The sequence below is a fragment of the Lepisma saccharinum genome, chromosome 6 (assembly GCF_977018435.1).
Source record: "Lepisma saccharinum chromosome 6, izLepSacc3.1, whole genome shotgun sequence".
In the NCBI taxonomy this organism is placed as follows: Eukaryota; Metazoa; Arthropoda; class Insecta; order Zygentoma; family Lepismatidae; genus Lepisma; species Lepisma saccharinum.
The window spans coordinates 19,456,369-19,478,708 of NC_139234.1; the positions used below are offsets into that span (position 1 = coordinate 19,456,369).

The 22,340-nt window shown below is 37.2% G+C and overlaps 1 protein-coding gene across 4 annotated transcripts in view; it reads right to left on the minus strand.

The window, feature by feature from the left end:
* Positions 1-22,340, minus strand: part of yem (yemanuclein) — a 108,176-nt gene that overhangs the window by 46,362 nt on the left and 39,474 nt on the right. For 3 of the 4 annotated variants that reach the window (XM_083123607.1, XM_083123606.1, XM_083123604.1), the window contains exons 8-13: positions 19,794-19,995; positions 17,935-18,093; positions 16,207-16,287; positions 7,609-7,644; positions 4,035-4,154; positions 1,083-1,265 (exon numbers count right to left, since the gene is read on the minus strand). In XM_083123607.1, coding sequence (XP_082979733.1) covers positions 1,083-1,265; positions 4,035-4,154; positions 7,609-7,644; positions 16,207-16,287; positions 17,935-18,093; positions 19,794-19,995 — 781 coding nt within the window. The remainder of the gene's footprint in view (positions 1-1,082; positions 1,266-4,034; positions 4,155-7,608; positions 7,645-16,206; positions 16,288-17,934; positions 18,094-19,793; positions 19,996-22,340) is intronic. The other variant, XM_083123605.1, reaches the window with a different exon arrangement.

The window sequence follows — 22,340 nt, forward strand, 5'->3', positions numbered from 1 at the left end:
TCTTGCGGTGGCATGCTGCAATAACCTCCCTGTATTTATAGAAATACTACTCTGTAAACATGTCACACATTTAACATAGACAATGTACGTCTGTATAATCATAAATTAATTTGATCCTTCCACAAAATTCACAAAGCGTCGAATGACATGGGTACCTGGGGGAAACCCTGGGGGGTAAAGGTGGTCAGGGGCATGATGCAGATCACATCACCCACACTCACGACCGGATCAAGAAAGTATGGGGTGTTATCCCCACATCCCCTATACGCCTTCATGGCGTGGTGCTAAGCACAGGGGAGCAATTTACCTTTACCTTTTACCACAAAATTCATAGTAGGAATGGACTGAATTCATTTTCACTGATGCTGATAAAGTACTGATATGAAATTTGGTGATACCAATAACCAATATTCTACCAACTGGATATAAAATGAAGAACATGAATGGTCTCTTCATCTCCTTTAACAAACTTATGTAACCAGGTGATTGCAAATAAACCACGTTTAGTTGAACCTGTCAATTTTCCCACACTATCGATCTCTCGACAGTTTCTGCGCCAATGAGAAACAAGGAAAAAGTCGTCTACTAGGCATCAAGGAGTGAATGGAAGTCAGAATAGAGGTGTTTATGCAGATGCTGTTGCCTGTTGTAGCCTAACTCCCATGTGTATTGTTGAAAAAACTTGTTTTGTAAGTGTAGGGCTGATTTATGTACCACTCCTAGATACTGGTTGCAACTCTGTGCAATTTTGTAATGTGGTTAATTAAATTTACAATCTAGCAAGTTAACTGATACACAATGTATAAAATATAGAGGAAGGTTGAAATCAGTCAAAAATTTGATTGATTGATTGGATTGTGTTTTAAGTCCACTTTATGCACAGTAAGGCTAATTGGGACTGAGCCTACAGTTTAAAGTGGGATCCAAACCACTATGTGCCTCCACTGGGTATCGAACCCGGAACCTCTTGATTACAAGGCAACGACGCTACCACTGCGTCATCGGGGAGGCCCCAGTCAACTATTTGATTTTTAGAATTAATATACAGTATAAATGTTAGTAAAAATGAAAAAAATACTTACAATGCTTCATCATTTGCATTGCTTTCCCTCAGGAGAATAGACGTCTTCATCCATCCAGGTGGCCAAAGCTTTATTACCTCTGTGTCAAAGAAGTTCTTCAGATATTCCTGCAACGACTCCTTGCGGGTCTTCGTCAACTCAAAAATCTGGATCTTAATTTGTACAACTTCACACAACAGAGCTCTGCAAGTACAAAATAAGAATAAAAAATATTGACGGCCACAATGCCATTATGTGCAAAAGAAAGATAACATGAACAAAAATGTTAACACACGTAATTCCATTGACTTTTGATTATGTTAAATCCCAACAAGTTCACTTCCAGTATCTGGACACATCTTAATGCAAACACTATATAGAGTATTTTGTTTATTCTAACCATATATGTGAACAGCTATTTCAGGGGTGGAAACTAGCCTAAGGGTCAAAATAACAGACTGGAGAGACCAACACACAAAAAACTAATTACTGACTAATTTAACCCTTAAACCACAGCCTGTCACCTATAGGTGACAGCCGGTATTTACGCTAATGACGGACTGTGACAAGATGCTTTTGCGTGTAGTATTATAATACTGGACAAACGTGCGCACACGCACACACACATGCTGAAATTAAATAGAGAATTTACACTGCATGCTAGGACAAATAGAACTGTGCTGATAAGAGAGCAACAATTACAATAAGCATCAGACAGTATGTTGCCTTGTGTGCCCTCCCGGCCGGCACCTAAACAATCAACTTTTGCATGTCAATGCAATGGAGTTTTTTTCACAGAATGATCAAGAATAACAACACTGTAATTGTTAACAACTTGTGTCTAGTGCTTAAAAATGGCAAGAAAACAACTTGCAAACAGAACAAATAACTCAAAATTTCATCAAAAGATGCCTGGAATGTTAGAAAGCAGTTGGCCACCACTTTGACCAACTCTTATAACACAGGTTAGTACTAGTTATGCAATATAAATATAATTGTCTGCATGCTGAAGATATATGCATAAAAATAAGGGGGATGTTACAGGACGAAAATGTCAGCATCTGCCCAATGCCTTGCTGTTCTGCAGTCATGTACTATCTTGGCCCTGAGCCAAACTGAACGCACTTTATGTTCTACATCTGTATATACATTGATTGCTCACTGAATTGCGACCAACCCTCCAAACCACAAGGAACGGCCCCGCAGCTGCTCTGATCACATGACCACCCCGACTGGAGGTATCATGGTGAATGTATAGACACAATGCTACATGTTAGTCGAACAGCACACATTAAAATGGGAGGTGGTCGTTCCAAACGGGCATGATTGTGGGTGCCCAAGCATCAGGCATGTCAATAACCCAAACAGCAACACTGGTCAGATGCGACCATTCCACTTTAGTGAAGGTGTACAGAGTGGCAAGAAAACAGGGCAATGACCACCGAGAGGCAGAATTGCAAGGGTGTACGGAAGGTGACACCGCAGGGAGAGCGTCGAGTCAAACGGCTCGTGACAGCTGAACGCACCATCAGTGTCCGGAAATTACGGGACCAATACAACAGTGGATGCACAACACCCACATCCCACACTACTGTGCAACGTACACTGGCATGCATGAAGTTCCACAGCAGACAACCCACTTCTCACCCACGCCTCACAAAGCGTTACTGCCGACTTCATCTCTCATGGGCCCACGAGCATGCTGATTGGACCGTGGATGACTGGAAAAGTGTGTGTTGGTCCAATGAATCACGGTTTTTGCTACACCATTGTGATGGGTGTGTGCGTGTGTGGTGCCAACAGTACGAGTCTATGGACCCTTCCTGCATGGTGAGTGCTGTAAAGGCAGTTGGGGGCGGCTGTATGGTGTGGGGTTGCTTCTGTTGGCATGGACTGGGACCATTGGTGTGTATGGACCACAGTGTGACATCCATTGTATATCGGGAGGTGTTAGGGGACCACTTCCACCCACACAGGAGCAGCATTTTCTAGGACAACAATGCACGGTGCCACCGAAGTGGGACTGTACTTGCTTGGCCGGAGGAACATTCCACAGAGATGCAGCATATGAATTGGCCCTCTAACTCCCCTGATCTTGATCCCATAGAGTATCTGTGGGATGTTGTGGAACAAGCTCTTCGAACCATGCATCCTGCACAGACAGAGGTTGGCTCATTATGGGATGCCATTAGGAATATATGGTGTCAGATCCCTGTGGAGATATATCAGCACCTCATGGAATCGATGCTCCGTTGTGTCCAGACCGTCCGCCGAGCCAAAGGTGGACCAACAAAGTATTAGGTAGGTGGTTGCAATTCAGTAAGCACTCAGTGTATATTGACTAACAATTCTCCATTGAGTGATATTATAGCACATTCCACAGTACAATGGGAGCAAAGGTTGCATCTTTGGCATGTGTCACTGTATTCCTCTACCATTTTGGTAGCCGCTATCTTTAATTCAACTTTACCATTTTAAATTGAAAGGTGGTAGTGCAATTAGTTACATTTTTCTAAAATTTTTAGACAAATATGAAAAGCTGCTCTGGTAGGCACTGGCCCTTCAAGGACTGTTGCGCCACAGAGTTTAGTTTTTTTAGTTTTTAGATAGCAAAAGTGTCTTTTTATACAACTTTATTTGTTTTTATGTTATCACATATTATGTAACTTGTAATTCAATCCTGTGCATTTTTGTGATGGTGTAAAAATGTAACTTCTAATACCATTAGTAAGAGAAGGATTAATTATTTCTGAACACTGTCCAAAGAAAAGTCTGGTTCAACTAATATTTACTCCTGCTTGGAATAGTTTTCTCCACTTGTTTGAAATTAATCATATACTTGCATATGCAAATAGGAAGTATCATTCTAGTTGGATCAAATCGAAAATATGGAGAATTTAAAATGTTTTCTATTATCTACAAATTCATAAACACACGCAATATATGTTCGACATAATATACTGTTTAACTTACCGCACAGAATCTGCCCAGGGAAATTTCCTACGAGGAACTTTTGTTTTTGACTTCTTCTTTCCACATCCTAATTTATCGTCTGTATCACTGCCAGTTGGTGAAGCAGCCTCTTCCACACCCCTAAGATGAAAAATATGAAAAAAATGTAATGCTAATAAGATAGGTATATTCAATTTTTTTTTAAAGAGTTTTACAAAAACTTTACTGATAAAGTTGGAAATTGAAAAAATGCTGTATTCAAAGTAGTTACTGAAATGCTAGTAGCAATTTGAAAAAAAAGTTTTGCAAGTGTGGTGAAAAAAAGGTGATAGCACATTCCATTCTAACGTGTTCTCTCACACACTTCACCAATCTCTGCTGCTGTGATTTTTCAAAGCAACCCTCCACAGTAGAGTGGTTAAAGCCCGCATGATCAAAGAACCTTCCCAGACTGTTCGTCTTCAGATATGGAGAGTCTCAAAGTGCAAAAACTGATGTTGCCACATGCCTGATTTTTGTCCAGTCGTAAATGACATGTCATGCCCTCAACATGCACCCTCCCCTCGCAGTTCAGGGAGAAGCAGAGAATGAGATGCCCATTCATTTCCTAAATGGCAGTGGTTGTTAGGCTTAGCCAAACTGTTGCTCTGAGGCACAAGTTTTGGCAATGCACTCACAAAAATTTACCATCAACATGACGACTGGAACAACCTGACTGGTTCAACAGTTCATGTGACCGTTCCTGACAGAAAAGGCAAAAATAGAATTCCAAGTTGGTTCTTTGGTCATGCATGCTTTAATGTAGCATGGTATGATTGAATCCAAGATAAGATACAAGCATTTCTTTGTGTTTGTTCCTTCTCCACCTACATCATCAATTCACCATTCATCTTTACTGTTGCACTTAACCTAGTGACGTAGTAAAATAATAAAAAATACAATAAAAATGCAAATACTTTTCAAAATTGTATTCCATTTATTAAAATGATCTGCCAAATGTGGATTTCCTATGCCAAGTGCCAGACAGGAATCAACTTTCAAGCATCATTCCTTCCTGTGAATCCAAAAGCAAAGCAAATCTCATTCATAAGAATAAGTTCTAACGTACTTGCTTCTTCACATAAAGAAGTATGGAATAGCCCCTTAGTATTCTGTCAGCGTCCCACTGATATTACACATGGAGTATTTTACCAAGTGTATATTTTACAATGATTCATGATCATAAAATATTTTCATTTCACTAAAAATTGATGATGTTTCATGTGATCTTCAGGTAAAACAACCAAATAAAAGTCAACATTGACCAAATATCACAAACACACTTTCTGTAATGTCACATCAACCTATTCCTTCAATGTTATTGGTTGAATTGTAAAAAAATAACTTACTCCTTTACACACGCAATAATGCCACCAAAAGCAGTCCAGCTCCAGAACATTGTTTACCCTTTATGTAATCACTCATACTGATTACTGATCCCCCTACACACACAGAGAGTGTAATTTAAATTTACTTTCCAGCTCAGACTTTAAAAAAGTCTTGTCAATGTCTTATTATATATCAATACTAATACAATAAATAATATGAAATAAGAACATAACTCCATCCATCTTGAAAGAAAAATGTCAATCATGCCAATTGTTATGTACGCAGCGAATTGAAAGTATGTATAGGTACAGTATCTAAGGAAATTATTTATGTACCGTATTTCCAAACCACTACAACTAAAATGGAAAATTTAAGATTCGGATCAAATTAACTCCCACACTTAATTGTGATTTCAAATTTCTTTCGTTGCAGGAATTTAGATAAAATATTACGTAACAGCCTTCCTTTTTTCTTTTTTGACGGGATAACTATGAAGTATCCTTATTGTGATAAATAACTTCACCATGTTGAAACAAACATACAACCTTTGCCATACAAATTCCAGATTGATTCTGTATTTCAGAAACCAATAAGTCACAATTGTTCCCAGTAGATTGTGTGTTCTGCAAATACTGGTTGAAAGTGGTTCTGCAAAATTCCACTAGGTGGCAGGGTGGCACACTGCCTGTTCTCAGCAGCAGAGAGGCATTTGTTGTGATGAGTGTCGTGTACCGACTGAACATCTACACCAGACCTGATCTGTGTCATCAGTGTGCGCCAGACCTTGTTATTATATGTTGTTTAATGTTAGCCTATTGTCTCGTTTCCATCAAGTATGCCGTAAATTCTATACCATTCTTCATGACAAAGAAAGGACGTCTAGATTCTATACCATGATGTAAGTTGTTTATACATATTGTGTTAATCTGTTTGTGAATTATACACTCTTGCGTGTCTAAAACCTGGTCGTATTCTTTCCTGCATACTCCGGAATATTGAAGAATCCGCACTTGACAGTGAGAAACGATGTGGAAGTTGAACAGGGCTTTCTCCAGCAGGCCCACAGTGACCAGACCTTATCAAGAGGCAATGTGCTTTAATGGCACAATGATACATCAACACTAATAATGAATTGCCATTGCCTTCTTTAACCGTTCATCACATTTCCATCTAGTGAAGTGTTCATACTATACATTTCATGTTCTACGGAACATATGAATATATTGTGGTACAAACGATTAACTTTTGAGAAAAAAAATATAGTTGCCTTGACAATGCCCCAACCCTTGAAGTACAAAAACTTGTACTAAAATATTGCCTGACCTTTTCAAGTTTTGTACATTTTAGTAGTGTTCCATGACTGTATGCAACACGGCATAACTTCCTAATTGGGAAGAAATAAAGAATATTGTTAGCATCATGTTAACTGTTCATTCTCTCAGTAATTTATTAATTGTGCAAGTCTACTGTTTTTTCCTGTACAAACTTAAATGACCAATACACACAGATAGTAACAAAAAATCTTTTCCATCTTTCAATAAAGAGATGTTGGTTTTACCTGAACGTAATGGGAGACCATACGAAACATCATACATTCTTAATTGTTTTTGAATAATTTTATGTTTATACACTTAGAAGAATGGGAACTCCCACTTGCAAAACTTACGCATACACATTTTCACGTTACATAAATAATGAAAAAATTAATATTTTTTAAATAGTAAATGGAGCACAATGCCCAATAGAATAGCTGTCAAAAGGTTATGCTTCAATGTAAAGAAAGGATAGTTTTGATTTGTGCCCATAAGCGAAAACAGCAGTTTTTTGTAAACTTTCATTCAACCTGGTCACACAATTCAATCCATCACCACAACCTCACACCACCATAGCCAAACAAATCTTGTGACAAATAACAGTGCTGGATGGAAAGGTAGGATATTCCGTTGTTGTTTTTTTTTAATGGAAAAATAATGCAACAGCAACACACTACACTTTCTCAAGCACTCTCATGAACAGTGTCTCAAATAAGGCATAGATAAATATTATGCTGCAATGTAAGGTTAGGAGAAGCAAGCAGAAAGGTGAATTTCACTGAAGTCTTTGATGTGCAAACCCAAGGCCATACTTTGAAGTCAGGTGTATAAGCAACAACTGAGCACAGGTACAAGCGCTACCAGTATTGTAAGCCCACTACAAACCATACAATTTACTAGGTGGTGTTCCTTACCAGTAGTACCTATACACCTCCCAGTATATTTGTGGGCTGTTCAAAAGATAAAAACAAAATAATGAACAAGTTTATCGCAGAACATATTAAACTGTAGTATTTTTAGGTAAGCTTTTATTTTCTTTAGTGTTAATATTATATTCAACTTATGGCTAAAAGTAATGTTAAATGAACGTTGTTTTCTCGAGTTTTGTGGCAATGGCCTTATACTATCATGCAATCTTGTCTCAATACTGTTCATTCCCTCTATTTATCTGCAAATATTTGGCACTATGTTTCATGAAAGCCGCTTTCATTTCAAGGTAACTACTTTATAGTGAAGCTCCGTGGAGCATTTGGTGCACCGCAAATATATTGGAAAGAAAAACAATAAAATAAAAGTGACAAGATCACAAAATTGTGAATCTGTGCAGCCATGAACTGTGTCTAGGACTGGGTAGAAATTATTTAGCTCATGCAGTGTGTTGTACAGTGTGCATATCAAGTATATATAGACTGAAGTGTTTGTCATGTGTCAATTCAGTCACCTTTGCCCACCTGCATCTTCTCGAAACCACATGAAACAAGGCACACTTGATGATTTTACGCTAACCCCTTGTCTTCTATGAGAACTTCACCATGTTTTAGATCTGATGGTTTACTTCTGTTGCACATTAAAACCTCGTGTTTCTTCACACATTCAGTCAGTTGAAGGTAACACGCATTCAGCTGAGGATCAAAACTGTATCAAGTTGCAGTGTAGTGTAGTGTTATTTATTTACGAGTGATTTTAGTGCAAATCTTCCAGTGCTCAAAGTGAAAATAGTTAGGTGGGGGATATTTCCTTGAACTTTAGGATTGGGTTGAGAGATGTTCCTATGCTTTAACATGATTACAAAGCTGGGGGGAGGGATGGTGCTTTGCATATTTTTTTCTATCCCCTGCATGCCCCTCCTCATTGAGCACTGCATGCTAAAAGTAAAGTTCCAGTAAAGTTCCCCTCATTACAGTAGCAACGTACCATGAAGACACATTTAGGTAGGACCATACACATTAATGACCTTGACATTTTGTAGGTGATGTGATCAGTACCATGCTCTGGCCACCTATATCCCCCCAGGGTTGTCCTCAGGTACCCATTGATTTGAGTCTGGGTGAGTCTCAGAGCCACTTTATGCTGGGTGAAGGCTGGAAAAATTCCGACCTTAGAATCAAACTGGGTCTCGCATGTGGCAGTCAGATACCATACCGACTAAACCCCTCACTGCATGCTTCTCACCTTTAATTTTCTTACTATATTTGAGAAAACTATTTCATTCTCCAATTTTTAGTAACTTTTAATGTGAAAAAATAAGTTTAAATCACAATTTTAGCCTTTTCGAATTAACAACTTACAAGGTAAACATTGCTGTCTACAGCAAATACAACAAAAATATTGGGGCCCTCTGTTTACTTCCTTATAATATTTTACTCTGGGGATGAGGAGAGGATATAGTAGTGGGAATTTAATAATGTCTACTTTTATATAGAAGTGATTTAAACTCTATCTGCACTTTACTTACAAAAATACATTACAAAATTACTTTTTTCACTCTTTGTTTACAAGCATCAAATTTACTTCAATTATCTGTAATGTATTATGTGTATATGGAGATCCCTGCAAAACTATAGGTCACAGGGCTCAATGTTGGATAATTCATCGGCTCAATGTTGGATAATTCATCGACTTTTTCATTAACATTCGATTATTAACATTGCTGGAGTCAACCTACATTCGATCTCATTGTCGCTGTCAACCTGGCTTTATAAATGTAAGGCATTTAAAGAATAAACAAGTACAATTGATTACATATTGGGATGCAAGATTGCTGATTGATTATTGCTTGTGAGAAACATATAATTTCACATTATTTATGAAAACATTTTATCACCTATTGCTTTCAGCAATTCACTGCCATATGTGAATGGTAGCATTAAAGTAAGGTAAAGTTATCCTTGCACATTGCTTGTTTCTTAAGAGGTGGTGTGACCAATACCATGTTCCAGCAGCCTTTACTCCCCTCCCCCAGTGTTGCCCCAAGGTATCCATTTATTTGATGCTGGATGAACCCCAGAGCCACTTTCATGCAGGGACAAGGCAGGGAAATTCGGACCTTATATCACCGACTCCCCTACTGACTAGACCATTGTAGCTCTCAAATGGTGGCACTGAATCAATGAAATTGATACTTTATTAAGATTGTTTTTGCGAGTAAGATGGAATTATTAAATTTTAACAGTGCTTGTGCCGTGAATATTTCTCATGTATTTCAAGGGTGTAAAACAGTTTTGCATGTTGAATTATGGATGACAAGTGATTTCCAAATGCATTATTGTAAGATGTGCAGGTTTTTCTTTCTTCCCCCAATGATCACCTTGGTTAAAATATGGATAATCTCCTTAGCTGGTATTTTGGGACAAGTTGTGAATGGCATATTCAGATCTCAGCAGCTTACCATATTATATATGGTGGTAGTCAGTGCTTGAAGTGAGGGGCAATACTATCACAAAGCATCCCCCCACCTGTCTAATTCTCACCATGTTAAACCATCCCCCAAGCTAACTCCACGGCTCGATCAAACATCCTCCCAGTTAACATTTTCCACTTCAAGCACTGGTGGTAAATACATTTCAATGTATCTGCCTTCTTGAGTCTCGATTTTCAACTTTTTGGAAGTTCAGTTGTGAATGATGGCACAAGTTGGGTGATTAACGTAGTTGTTAAATAATTGAAAGGTTCTAAATTTGATTTCCTATCACAGAAAAATATTTGACGAGCAGAATGTAGACATTTGCAGATAAATACAAAGGCAATGAATCAAGTACAACTCTAAATTAAATTTTTATGGATCTTCATTGCATATAATGACTGGATAATCACAAGAACTCTGATTTTCTGTAAAAATGCAAATGTATAATGTATACCTACTAAGTCATCATTTTGAGAAGCAGAGGATGTTGAGAATGTAAAAACATTTTATTGTCTGCTTAAGGCTAAAAAATTAATCTTAGTATCAAGTGTGAAATCACAATATTATTGCAATGAAATATCATTATTAAAAAAATATAGCCAGTCTCATGTCTGAATCCTGTCATTCAAAGTTGTAAAGATGCAAATTTCATGTTTTGTGCATTATTTTTCAACCATTATGAGTTAAGGTATTTTCGAAGCCTTTAATTTTGAAAAAGGATTATGGATGAGACTTTTACTGTGTGCTCTATATTTTAGAATCTTCAATAATCCAATTTAATTCCAATTCTAGGGAACAGTTTGTGCAAAGCATGAGACTGATTATCATTGCAATGTTTAAATAATGCAAGAATTTATTTCTTAACTCATAGATTATATTGAACCATCGCATATATATTACTTCATGTGAAGTATCTGGTTGTACTCAACGTGTCTTAAAAGCTCTTCTAGTTCTTTGTTCAGATATCATGATTCGACAACTAAAAGTGGTTGACCAACACAAGAAGGTAGCAAAAATGAATTTTCAAAAACATGCTGTGTACGAAAAAGGATACTTCACATAAAAAAATTATTTCAATTTTCTTATTGATACTGTACATGGTGGTATGATTAACTTGTAATTAAAACAGGAAACAATTATGAACATGTCATTAGCATGAAGTATAAATTTAATTGAGCCCAATAACATAATGTTTACCAGTTTATGTACACAGTAAGGATGAGACAGGCCAATCGTTGCTCTATCAATGTGTCTCAATATGGGCTTACTGGTTAAATTGCAGATTTTTGTTATTTAGTATTGCCTTTCTGCCACTTTTGTCTAATCTCGATGATTAGGCTGCGGGATGATATGATGAAATTCATGAAGGGACCCTCACAAAGAACACCCATGCTCAGGCCAGGATTCGAACCTGGGACCTTTGGCATTGTAGCATGCTGTGCTAACCACCACAGAGACATAATCCTAATCTTTCCCCAAAATTATGACGACTTCAGAAAGCTGCGAGAAAGCTAACAACAAATAAAAAGACTTCAGTTGTTTTAACTCTTTTTCACCTTTTATTGTGCACTTTTAAATCAGGGAACTTTCATAACCACTGAAGGTAAATCACTAGGACTATGTGGATTATTCAGGGAACAGTTAATGAATATTTAAAAAGGGGAAAAAATATATATATATAGCTCCTCTCTGTGTTGCTGAGAAATGAGATCACCTACGAAAATTCAACTCTCAGTCTCCTGTGCATTATATTAGGTGCATCCAGAAAGTAAGTTTCCCTGGGGTCGTGCACAAAAAGGAAACATTCTTTCATTCAATGATTTATTGCCACAGATACAGCACTTGTCCAGTTACTTGTCAACATAATTCCCACCGGAATTCAGCCATTTCTCATAGCGTGGGACCAACTTCTGTATACCTGCGTCGTAGAAGTCTGCAGCCTGGGCACCGAACCACTGTATGACAGCCATCTGAAACTCCTCATCGCTGTAAAAATGTTGACCGGACAGGAACGTTTTCAGGTGCAAGAACAGGTGGTAATCACTGGGAGCGAGATCCGGGCTGTACGATGGATGATCGAACAAATTCCAACCGAACCTGTCCAGAAGGGCTGCAGTGCACCTAGCTATATGCAGCTTCGCATTGTCGTGCAGCAAGATCACCCCAGCACCGAGCTTACCGCGTCGCTTATTCTGAATGGCTCGTCGCAATGTCCCCAGTGTTTCACAGTAACAGTTAGCGTTCAGAGTCTCACCTCTGTGCAGAAACTCGATGAGCAGAATGCCTTGTCTGTCCCAGAACACCTTGCACATCACTTTTCGTGCCGACACAGTCTGTTTGAACTTCGTCCTGCATGGAGATCCACTGTGACGCCAATGCATGGACTGCTGCTTGCTTTCTGGGGTGCTGTATGCAACCCACGTTTCATCCCCTGTGCACAGTTGTGTGCATAGTTCTCCAGTAGAGAAAAAAGTCATTACCATGGTAACGCTGGAGAAATGTCAGCACCATGCCCATGCATTTTCCTTTGTGTTTGGGCATCAGTTGTTTCGGCACCCACCGGGCACACTATTTCCGGAACAAGAGGTATTTGGTAACAATGTCGTGCAACAACGACCAAGGAATCTGCAGGAAATGGCTGCTGAGTTCCGTGATCGTGACGTGACGATCCTCCAATATGTGCTGCTGCACCTGCTCCACAAGCTCATCCATAACGGCCAATGGCTGCCCACTGCGCTCGTTTTCATGCACATTTTGCCAGCCTTCAGTAAATGTCCTGCACCAATAACGCACCATCTGCTTGCTCATGACGTCTGGCCCATACACCTGGCACAGCTGACGATGAATTTCAATCGGCTGTATGTGTTGTGCGTTCAAGAACTTGATCACCGAACGAACCTTGAACGTGGCGGGAGATGGAATAAGAGCCGCCGCGATGCTACTGAGCACTTTCGGGAGGCGTCTTCTAGGATGTTCACTAGCCAGGGCATGTGCCTCTCACGCATGTGCAAAACCAGTTTCAATATGCATGGCCTGCCGCCTGTGGGCGAGTAGGAAACTTACCTTCTGGATGTGCCTAATATTTGGGATCTACAAAAACTTTGGGCTGCAAATAGTTCTATCAAAATGATATACATATCTTTTAAAAAAGGCTTCTCCATGACTCGACTTCACACAAAGAAAGGTAGCACACCCCCAACCACTGGCCAATGAAATATTCAACAGGAACACAAGTAAAATTGGCAAAGTAACCCGAAATCAACTGCAGCAATCAGGAGTTTGTTTTCACAGATACGCTATATCTTTATCCAAATAAACACAACGTTGTGAATTGTGGCTGTACCAACATATCCAATAGGAAATTGAAATATTCTTTCAAAGACAATACAAAACCAACATACAGTGTTTGCCAAATTTTACCTTCAGCACGAAAGGAAATTGTGATAGCAATAAACAACACAAAACAAACTGATTAAGGATCAACTTCCATCATATTATCATTTAAGGCACTGCTTGCACTTTTTTCCCCCCTCTGATGCTCACTTTCTCTTGCGGACAAAGCAGTCAGCATGTGCTTACTTATGTATTGTCTTCTTCCTGCCACATACGTATAGTGGAGATTTTGCAGAGAAGAGCAACTATTTTATATATATATATACATATTCAGTATTTAAACATGTATAATGTGCACTCTGGTTTTTGATGGGGAAAAGCAACAATTATATCTCATATATAATGCGCAGAACAAGAAATTACTTTCTTAGCTGCAGGTCGTAAAGCTGTTGCTATGCCAATCAAGAGTGAATTACATCATACCTATTCAGTGAGTCACCTGTTGCTATGTGGACCAAGAGGAGAATATAGTCTTTTGTATACAGTGAGTCACCAAACCATGCCACCTCCCCCACCCCCCTCCCTCCACTGTATTCAGCATCCCAAAGCTTTAACTTCTGTAACCAGCTTTTTTATTCTTTAGTAAAAAAAAAAGCAAGATCAAATTTATGTTATGGATTTACAGTGCTCAGGAAGATATTATCTATTATTTCTTGACCGTCAAATACCGCTGTTACACATCCCGTGTTACAGGAGGTAAATGCTCGAATTCTGCCAGAACAGAGCTGTTTTTCTCGGTCGCAAAACATTGTTAGAAAGTGAGAAATCATGGGAAATTGCCATTTTACTTTTATATTGTTTTTTTTTATTTATTTATTATTACTAAACAAATCTAACCTGGTAATTTGTATTTGCGCATATTGATATAATATACATGTTATACACAATGACATAGTGAAATTATGCGTGGTTTCATGTCTGTCCGTATTATTCCGTGCATAAAATGCACCACAGTGTTTGGTGGCAAAAATTTGGAAAAAAGTGCGCATTATACATGAGTAAATACAGTATTTCAGATGACTATATCTGGGACCTGTCATATTCAAACATATGGTGGTGGTTTGTGGATCTGTCACTTGCAACCAAGACACCCACATGCAACTCTTGGTAGGAACCTCTGGTGCCTGCAAGTTCAGTGAATCACCAGAATTGATAAGCAAATAAAAATATATTTTGCAAGTAGCACAAATTCCAAGTTCATGTATTCGTGTAAGGAGTTAATTTTAACTGTGTTTGTGCTATGAATTTTAAAAAAATCTAAAGATACTTTTTGTAATACACACTCCAAATGCAGGATGGGCCAAAGAAAAGAAACCTGCAAAGATGGAGACACTGAAGAAGGCTAACTCAGACTGAACCTACAGTTTAAAGTGGGATCCGAACCACAGTGCAATGTACCCTATCCAAGGACATATGACCCCTTCATTACAAGGCAATGGCATTGCCAGTATGCCATTAGGGAGGCACTCTTTTGTTGCTTCAAATGAGAATAATGTCATGTGCTGTAAAGTACATAATCTCGCCTGTAAAACAAATACAGTTGATCCAAGATTTTACATTTTCCTGCATTATACATTCAATCTTCATGGTCCCAATAGAGCAAAATGCTATAAAATTTTCCAGTTTTTACATTTTTTTCATCTTGGTTCTCTGAGAAATGTAAAACTGAGATTCCACTGTAATAAACAACACATCAATACCACAAAAAAAAATTTTAAAGCTGTAACGTGTTGGAAATTTTGATTGTCCATTTTCAGCACTATCAGGAGAGTCAAAATAAACAAAAAAAAATCTGTGGTGTCTTAAACGGTTTAGATCTCCCAATACTGATTTTTTTTTAATATACATACATACAAGGGCTATTTTTCTTGTAGTGGCAACACTGTCAGTTGTCGCTGGGACAAAAGACAATCGGGTCTTGTTTAGTCTTGTACTACGGATCGTGTGTATGTGTTTGGTGCTGAATAGTGCTGTTGTGTGGTAGTTAGAAGACGTTAAAGTGAAGTGTGTGTATAATACCGACCTGAACAATGTTCACGTGCGAAAAACAGCGAATATTCATCGAATTCCAGGTTGCACGTGGAAGGAATGCACGGCAAATTCACAAAGGCTCATACAATCTGGTCCACGTTTGGTCAATGGCAATAATGAGAGCAAGGAATGTGTTAACTTCCAATCGCCAACGTGCAAGGTGCATGCGTGCACATTCCCATCTGTGCCATTGCTGAACTTCCATCATGATATGCTGTACCCATTTTGCCGCTATCTTACGCAGGCCAAGGTCCTGAGTTAGCATCTTGTGAATTTGCCAAGCATTCCTTTCACGTGAAACCTGAAATTTGAAGAATATTCATTGTTCTTCACACGTGAACATTGTTCAGGGCAGTATTATACCCACACTTGACTTTTACGTTTTCTAACTACCACACAACAGTACTATCCAGCACCAAACACCTACACACGATCCGTACTACATGACTAAACAAGACCTGATCGTCCTTTGTCCCAGCGACAACTGACAAGCGTATACGAACAGTGTTGCCACTCAAGAAAAATGGCCCTCGTACATTTGTGTTTTATCGTATGTTCTATTGCTATTAGACTACATATTTCCTTTCTCGATATTCTTTCAAACTAAGAGTCTAGCCCTTTTCAATAATAAGCAACTGAAAAGAAATCTGATAATTATCAAATAAAGAAGCTTATCAATACTCACTTTTCTTCAGCCACTTTTTGGCATTCTTTGGTGTAGCTATCAATCACAGATGGCATCATTTTGTCTATCTCAGCCTTCAATCTAGAAATCATGAAAAGGAAAAAAGCAATTACTTTCAATAAATAAACAATGCATTAAAGTTGGACAAAAATATGGAAAGAAACACTTGTTAAAAGTTGGATTTACTTAATGCTCTAGGCATCCAATACAACCTGAATTGACCTTGAAATGGACAAATATTTGTCCTCGATGGAATCCTATACCACTTTCCATGTAAATCCTGTTCCAATTCTGTCAGGCAATTCTGAATATTTCAGAATACTTTTACTTCTGATGTGACAGCGGATTCCAAAAATCAACTTGTTGGTCCTGTGCTGTTTAAGCCAGGGGAAAGAGGTAGGTTTCCATGATCAAGCCAAACCATCAATTATTGAGGTTTTTTTTTTTTAACAATTGAGATTCTATAATACTATTAAATGCACATTTTAGTTAATAAATTAAATACACAGAAAGTAATAAGTAATACTCCACATAATAAAAATATCAACGTTACATGTGTGACCATAAAATGGGAAAATTAGTTTTTAGTTTAAGTCCACTTTATGCACAGAAAAGCTAATCGGGACTGAGCTTACAGTTTAAAGTGAGTAGAACCACTGTATATCAACCAGATATTGAACCTGGGACCTTTTGATTTTAACGCAATGATGCTGCCACTGCGACATCGGGGAAGCAATTGGAAAAATTAGTTTCTTTTGCAAATAAAATAACTGGTGATTGAAAATCTTTTTCATTTTTTACAGCACTCTTACAGATGTTATGCTGATGTGTCTCAATGGTCATCTGAATCAAACTATTTATTCAGTCACTTCCCCTTGGAATTTCCAGGAATAGCTGTTTTAACTGTTCTTCTTCCCTTGTGTCCATCTTACTGCACCAACTGTTCAGTTATTGCACAAGTATCACAGTTTAATATAAATCACAAACATACAAATTAACAAAAAAGGCACTCTTCGTTAGTCGGGCAAGGAACGGCAGACAAGATTTTCAGTAAAATCTACGTACGCCGATAGTCAAGCATGGACTCAAGAGACCAGCTCAAAGGTCTGACTAACACTGAAAACAAAATTGTGGTGTAAAAGAGGAAGGTCAGAAAGTCAGCTAGACAGAGTGAATGTGTTGACAAAACAATCATTGATAAATGGTGACGTTAAAACCACACACCCGGAACTAGAGACTGTGAGCAACCAATGCAGGGTTAAAAAGCATTCACTGCACATGTGAAACCAACAGACGTAGGCTACAGGAAAAGAGAGGCTAGCTCAAGTGACAAGCGTAGCATTTCACATCGATCTGGTTGGAAAGGTTACATTTGTTTCTTTAGATCTGCTTTCAAGTGATATGCTACTTTGATGCCACGCTACATATTGCACGTCTCTCATCACTTCAGTGTGACGATGGAGGCACACAGTGGTTTGGATCCCACTTTAAGCTGTAGATCCAGTCTCGATTAGCCTTACTGTGCATAAAGTGGACTTAAAACACCGACTCAATCAATCAATCACTTCAGTGTGAAAGCTTCTTTACAGTGACCACAGCTTAATAAAATAAAGTGTGAAAACTGTGAAAATGTTATCGCAACTGATGAAATATGACTAGTAGTCTACACTACAATTTGAATGAACAGTACCTACGTGCTCGTTGATATTCTTAAAGATATTACATTACCTTTTCATTGGTTCCTTGAGTTTATTTTCCTCTTCTTCGATTAGTAACTTCTTTGCTCTCTTTAATAATGTCTCCTTGGTGCATGGAAGATAAGAAGCTAGATGCCCATATACAATCTGCCTGTTGCTACATGATAGTTCACGAGTCTTGTGCTCAACACTGAAAAATAAATAAAATTAGGCACCTTAAAACAACCATTGAGAAGTACTATGGGGGTGTGGGGGGGACTATACTGTTCATTTCAGAAGCTTTTTGCAACCATAAAAAGTTATTTCGCATACAATATTTTCTCATTAATAATGTGAAATTAGATGTAAAATGAACAAAAGCAAACCTATTAAGAAACATAAATCACAGAATTCACATATATTTTATAATTTTCGAACTTTGATTAATTATGTGGCAAAATGGAATGAAAAATTAACTATCACTATCTAATCTTTACATCTTGTCCGACACACTAGGTGTTTTTTATTTTGTTAACCTTATACTGTTAACTGTGTTTTTGCATTATGCCGACCTAATCTGTTCTTGGTATATTATTACAGGAGATTGAAAAAATAGAATATATTTTGCAAATAAAATCTTACAATAGCAAATATTTTTTTACAGACAGCCAATTATAATATTTCTGAAGTAATCACAGCTTAATTTCATCATAGCACTATGTAGTAGTACCACTTCTTCAAAAAGTACCATATTTTGTTTAATGGATTAATTTGCCAGCAAGAATTATAATTCAAAATAATCTAACACAGTTATTTGTAGTGGTTTTTATTTGATTTTATCTGAGACATTTCGTTCAGGTTTCACAGCACGAACGTACGAAACGTCGCAGATAAAATCAGATAAAAACCACTAAAAATAACGGTGTTAGATTATTTTGCATGTACAAAAAATGGTTATGCGAACCTTCAAGAAGAACATTGATATTCTGGAAAAGAATTATAATGATCTAAAATTTATTTTCCTGCAATATTAATGGTACCATGGAAACAAACATGGGGGAAATTTCTCACATTATTTTCCATAATGAAATTCTGCTTTGGTTTATGCAATAGGTATTTTACAATAGTTTTCAAAAGTTTCAGCATATGGGGCAAAAGAAATAGAAAAAAAAGACATGTAAAGAAAAATACCCGAAGTGAAACATGTACCTCAACATCGAAGTAACAAAACAAACATTGAAATAGGAACACATGAAATAAATGTACTGCAGTAATACAAAGACATGTACCAAATCAAATGACAGAATTTCCAAAAAATAAGCAATGCAATGTTGGAAAAGGTAAAATGTTTTCAAATGCCAAATAACATATTAAACTTGTCAGTCGGTACAATTTATATGCTCTTATAAATATACAGTGATAGTAACAACAAATAACGGGGTTCCAACCCTAAACAAGAAGACATAATATCGAATTAGCACATTTAATAGTAGTTTTCATAAAATTGAGATGATTACAAATAAAAACAGTGATATGAAAGTAGGAAAGAGGAAATAAAGGAAAAAATGCAAGCATAATAAAAATGATAATAAAATATATTCCCTGATACATTGAGAACTACTGCCACTTTTCATTTTCATTTGTCAGTTTAACAATTATTCTAAAATTGTCAGTTAAACGGTGACTCTAAAAAGCTATATTGAAGTAATGGTACGAACTTTAACATTTTCAAACTCTTGCAGAAACACACGATTGTGAAATTATCTAAGTTCATTGAATGCTGAAACATTGCTACTTAAATTAGTTCTGCTTATTTTATTTGTACAGAATTAACAATAGTAACAAGTAATGAACTACCAGTACGAAAAATTCTACATTACATGGTAAAAAACTGAAAACATCACTACATACCTCAAGAGCATATTATTTACATCTGTTGAAAAGAATTTACACTTTCCTTCAGCCGAATTTTGTGCAGCCTTTCTTAATAGCTCTATAATATCCTTTAATTCCTCCGAGGTATTTTCTGGCAACTTTAGCTCTTCTTTTGATATGGATTTCTCCTTCTCTTCACCATCTTGAGATTCTTCTGAATCAGATGACTTTATGGAACCTAAAAAAAGACAAATTAAGTGTATTATGACAACTTTTAAAAATCAAAATCACATGTAAAAAATACTACAGCATGATATTTTGCATGCATATAATTTGTATCCTAGCATCAAGACAGAATTTCATTAAGTTCCAGGTTTTCCAAGATTTACTGTCAAAATTTCAAGTAACGCACAAGTTTATATTCTTGAGGAAAATTTTCTTGCAAGCTTTCTTGGCACACCTTGACAACAAAAGGATGGCAATTTACACTAAATGATAGCATAATATAAGGGATAGTTTGGTAAGGAATTTTTATCGGTACTGATAAAATACCAATATGAAATTACAAATATCGATAACTAGAAACACATAATTTTGGTAAATAAAAAGCAAAATTTCGGTACAAAAACTGAGTCAATTTCACGTTCAACAGCAGTAAATAAAAAAAAAATTGGTGTCATAGCGATGGAAAATCGGATCAAAAGCGGTATATAAAATGACATTTTGGTTTTAAATTGTGAATATAATCCTAAATTTGATTTAAAAACTACACCTAGTACATAAAATTAACATTTCACTTCTAATAGCACATTTATGTAGTTACACAGGGCCGCGTGGGTTCTGTTGTTTTTATAATTTTGGGTGTTTTACATGCATTTGAACTTGCTGATGCTGAAACTGGCATTAGTTTTCTCACATCACGCAAGAATGTTTTAAAATCACGATTTTTATATCTGGGTTGTGGTATGCACGTTTCAGTGGAATTGAAGTGATTGTCGCTAGATGTCACTGGTACGTTTCAAAATTATTCAACAAGTAATAAAGACGAATAAGCTTTAAATACAGAGAAGTTTTGTTTTATTTAAATTAATTAATATGTTTCTTGCCTAAATGCTGAAAATAATACTATGTAAAACATTGATATATCATTTGAAATTAATTTTATATGTAACTCTCAAAAGTCCTAATTTGCATGGTGTGGCCATGGCATCTCGTGGTTGTCTGAATAGCCCAGATATGTTTTGCTACATCTGCGGTGAATGTGTTTCCCGGGTACAGAGACAGGAAATTACAGATAATGTAAGAAGAGCATATTACGCATACTTTAAAATTAAACTAGGAGATCAAGATAAATCGTGGGCCCCACACAAGGTATGTAGATCATGTGTGGAATTTTTACGAAACTGGAGCACAGGAAAGCGGCCATCTATGCCATTTGCAATACCCATGGTGTGGAGGGAGCCTCAGGATCACAGCAATGATTGTTACTTCTGTTCCTGTGAAATTGTAGGTCGAAATACAAGTATTAGAAACAAGAAGAGGATAGTGTATCCCAATATTCCCTCTTCAATGAGACCTGTGTTGCACGGTCCAGACTTGCCTGTACCGACACCTCCATCAAGTCTTGAGTGTGTAAGTGATCCTGGTTCACTAAGTGATTCAGTGGAAGGAAGTGAAATGGAAGATGACATTTATGACCCTCCTCGCGGATCTCGTGACCCTATACCGTTCACTCAAAGAAAAACTCAATGATTTAGTTAGAGACCTAAATGTATCTAAAGAATCAGCTGAGCTTCTTGGTTCCATACTTAACGAAAAGAACTTGCTGGCTTGTGGAACAACATTTTCCTGGTACAGACACTGAGAAAAAGAGTTTGTGCCTTATTTCTCGAAAGAAGATTTTCTCGTGTTTTGTTGTGATGTGTCCGGTTTGCTGACTAAGTTAAATTTTCCTTGTCTCTGAACTGATTGGAGGGTATTCATTGACTCGAATAAAACAAGTTTAAAATTTGTTCTGTTACATAATGGAATATGTAATATTGCTCATTCTGTGTCACTAAAAGAAACCTACAGCAATATGCAACTTGTTCTTAATAAAAATATATATGAGGACCATGGTTGGTTGGTGTGTGGGGATCTTAAAGTTTTGAGCATTTAACTTGGACTACAATGTGGATATACGAAAATGACATGTTACATCTGTGAGTGGGATAGTAGGGCACGATATTACCACTGGGAAAGAGAAGAATGGCCAATACGGAAAACGTTGAACCTGGGTTCAAAGAACATCGTACAACAACATTTAGTCAGTTCTGAGAAAGTTGTACTTCCTCCTCTTCATATCAAATTAGGGCTGATGAAACAATTTGTGAAGGCACTTAACAAGGAAGGACAATCTTTCCAGTTCATATGCAACAAATTTCCATCCCTGTCGTACGGCAAAGTGAAAGAAGATGTTTTTGTTGGACCAGACATTAGGAAATTAATGAATGATAAAGACTTCGAGGAAACAATGACTGTAGCTGAAAGAGATGCTTGGATAGCATTTAAGAGTGTAGTGTTGAACTTCTTGAGGAACCACAA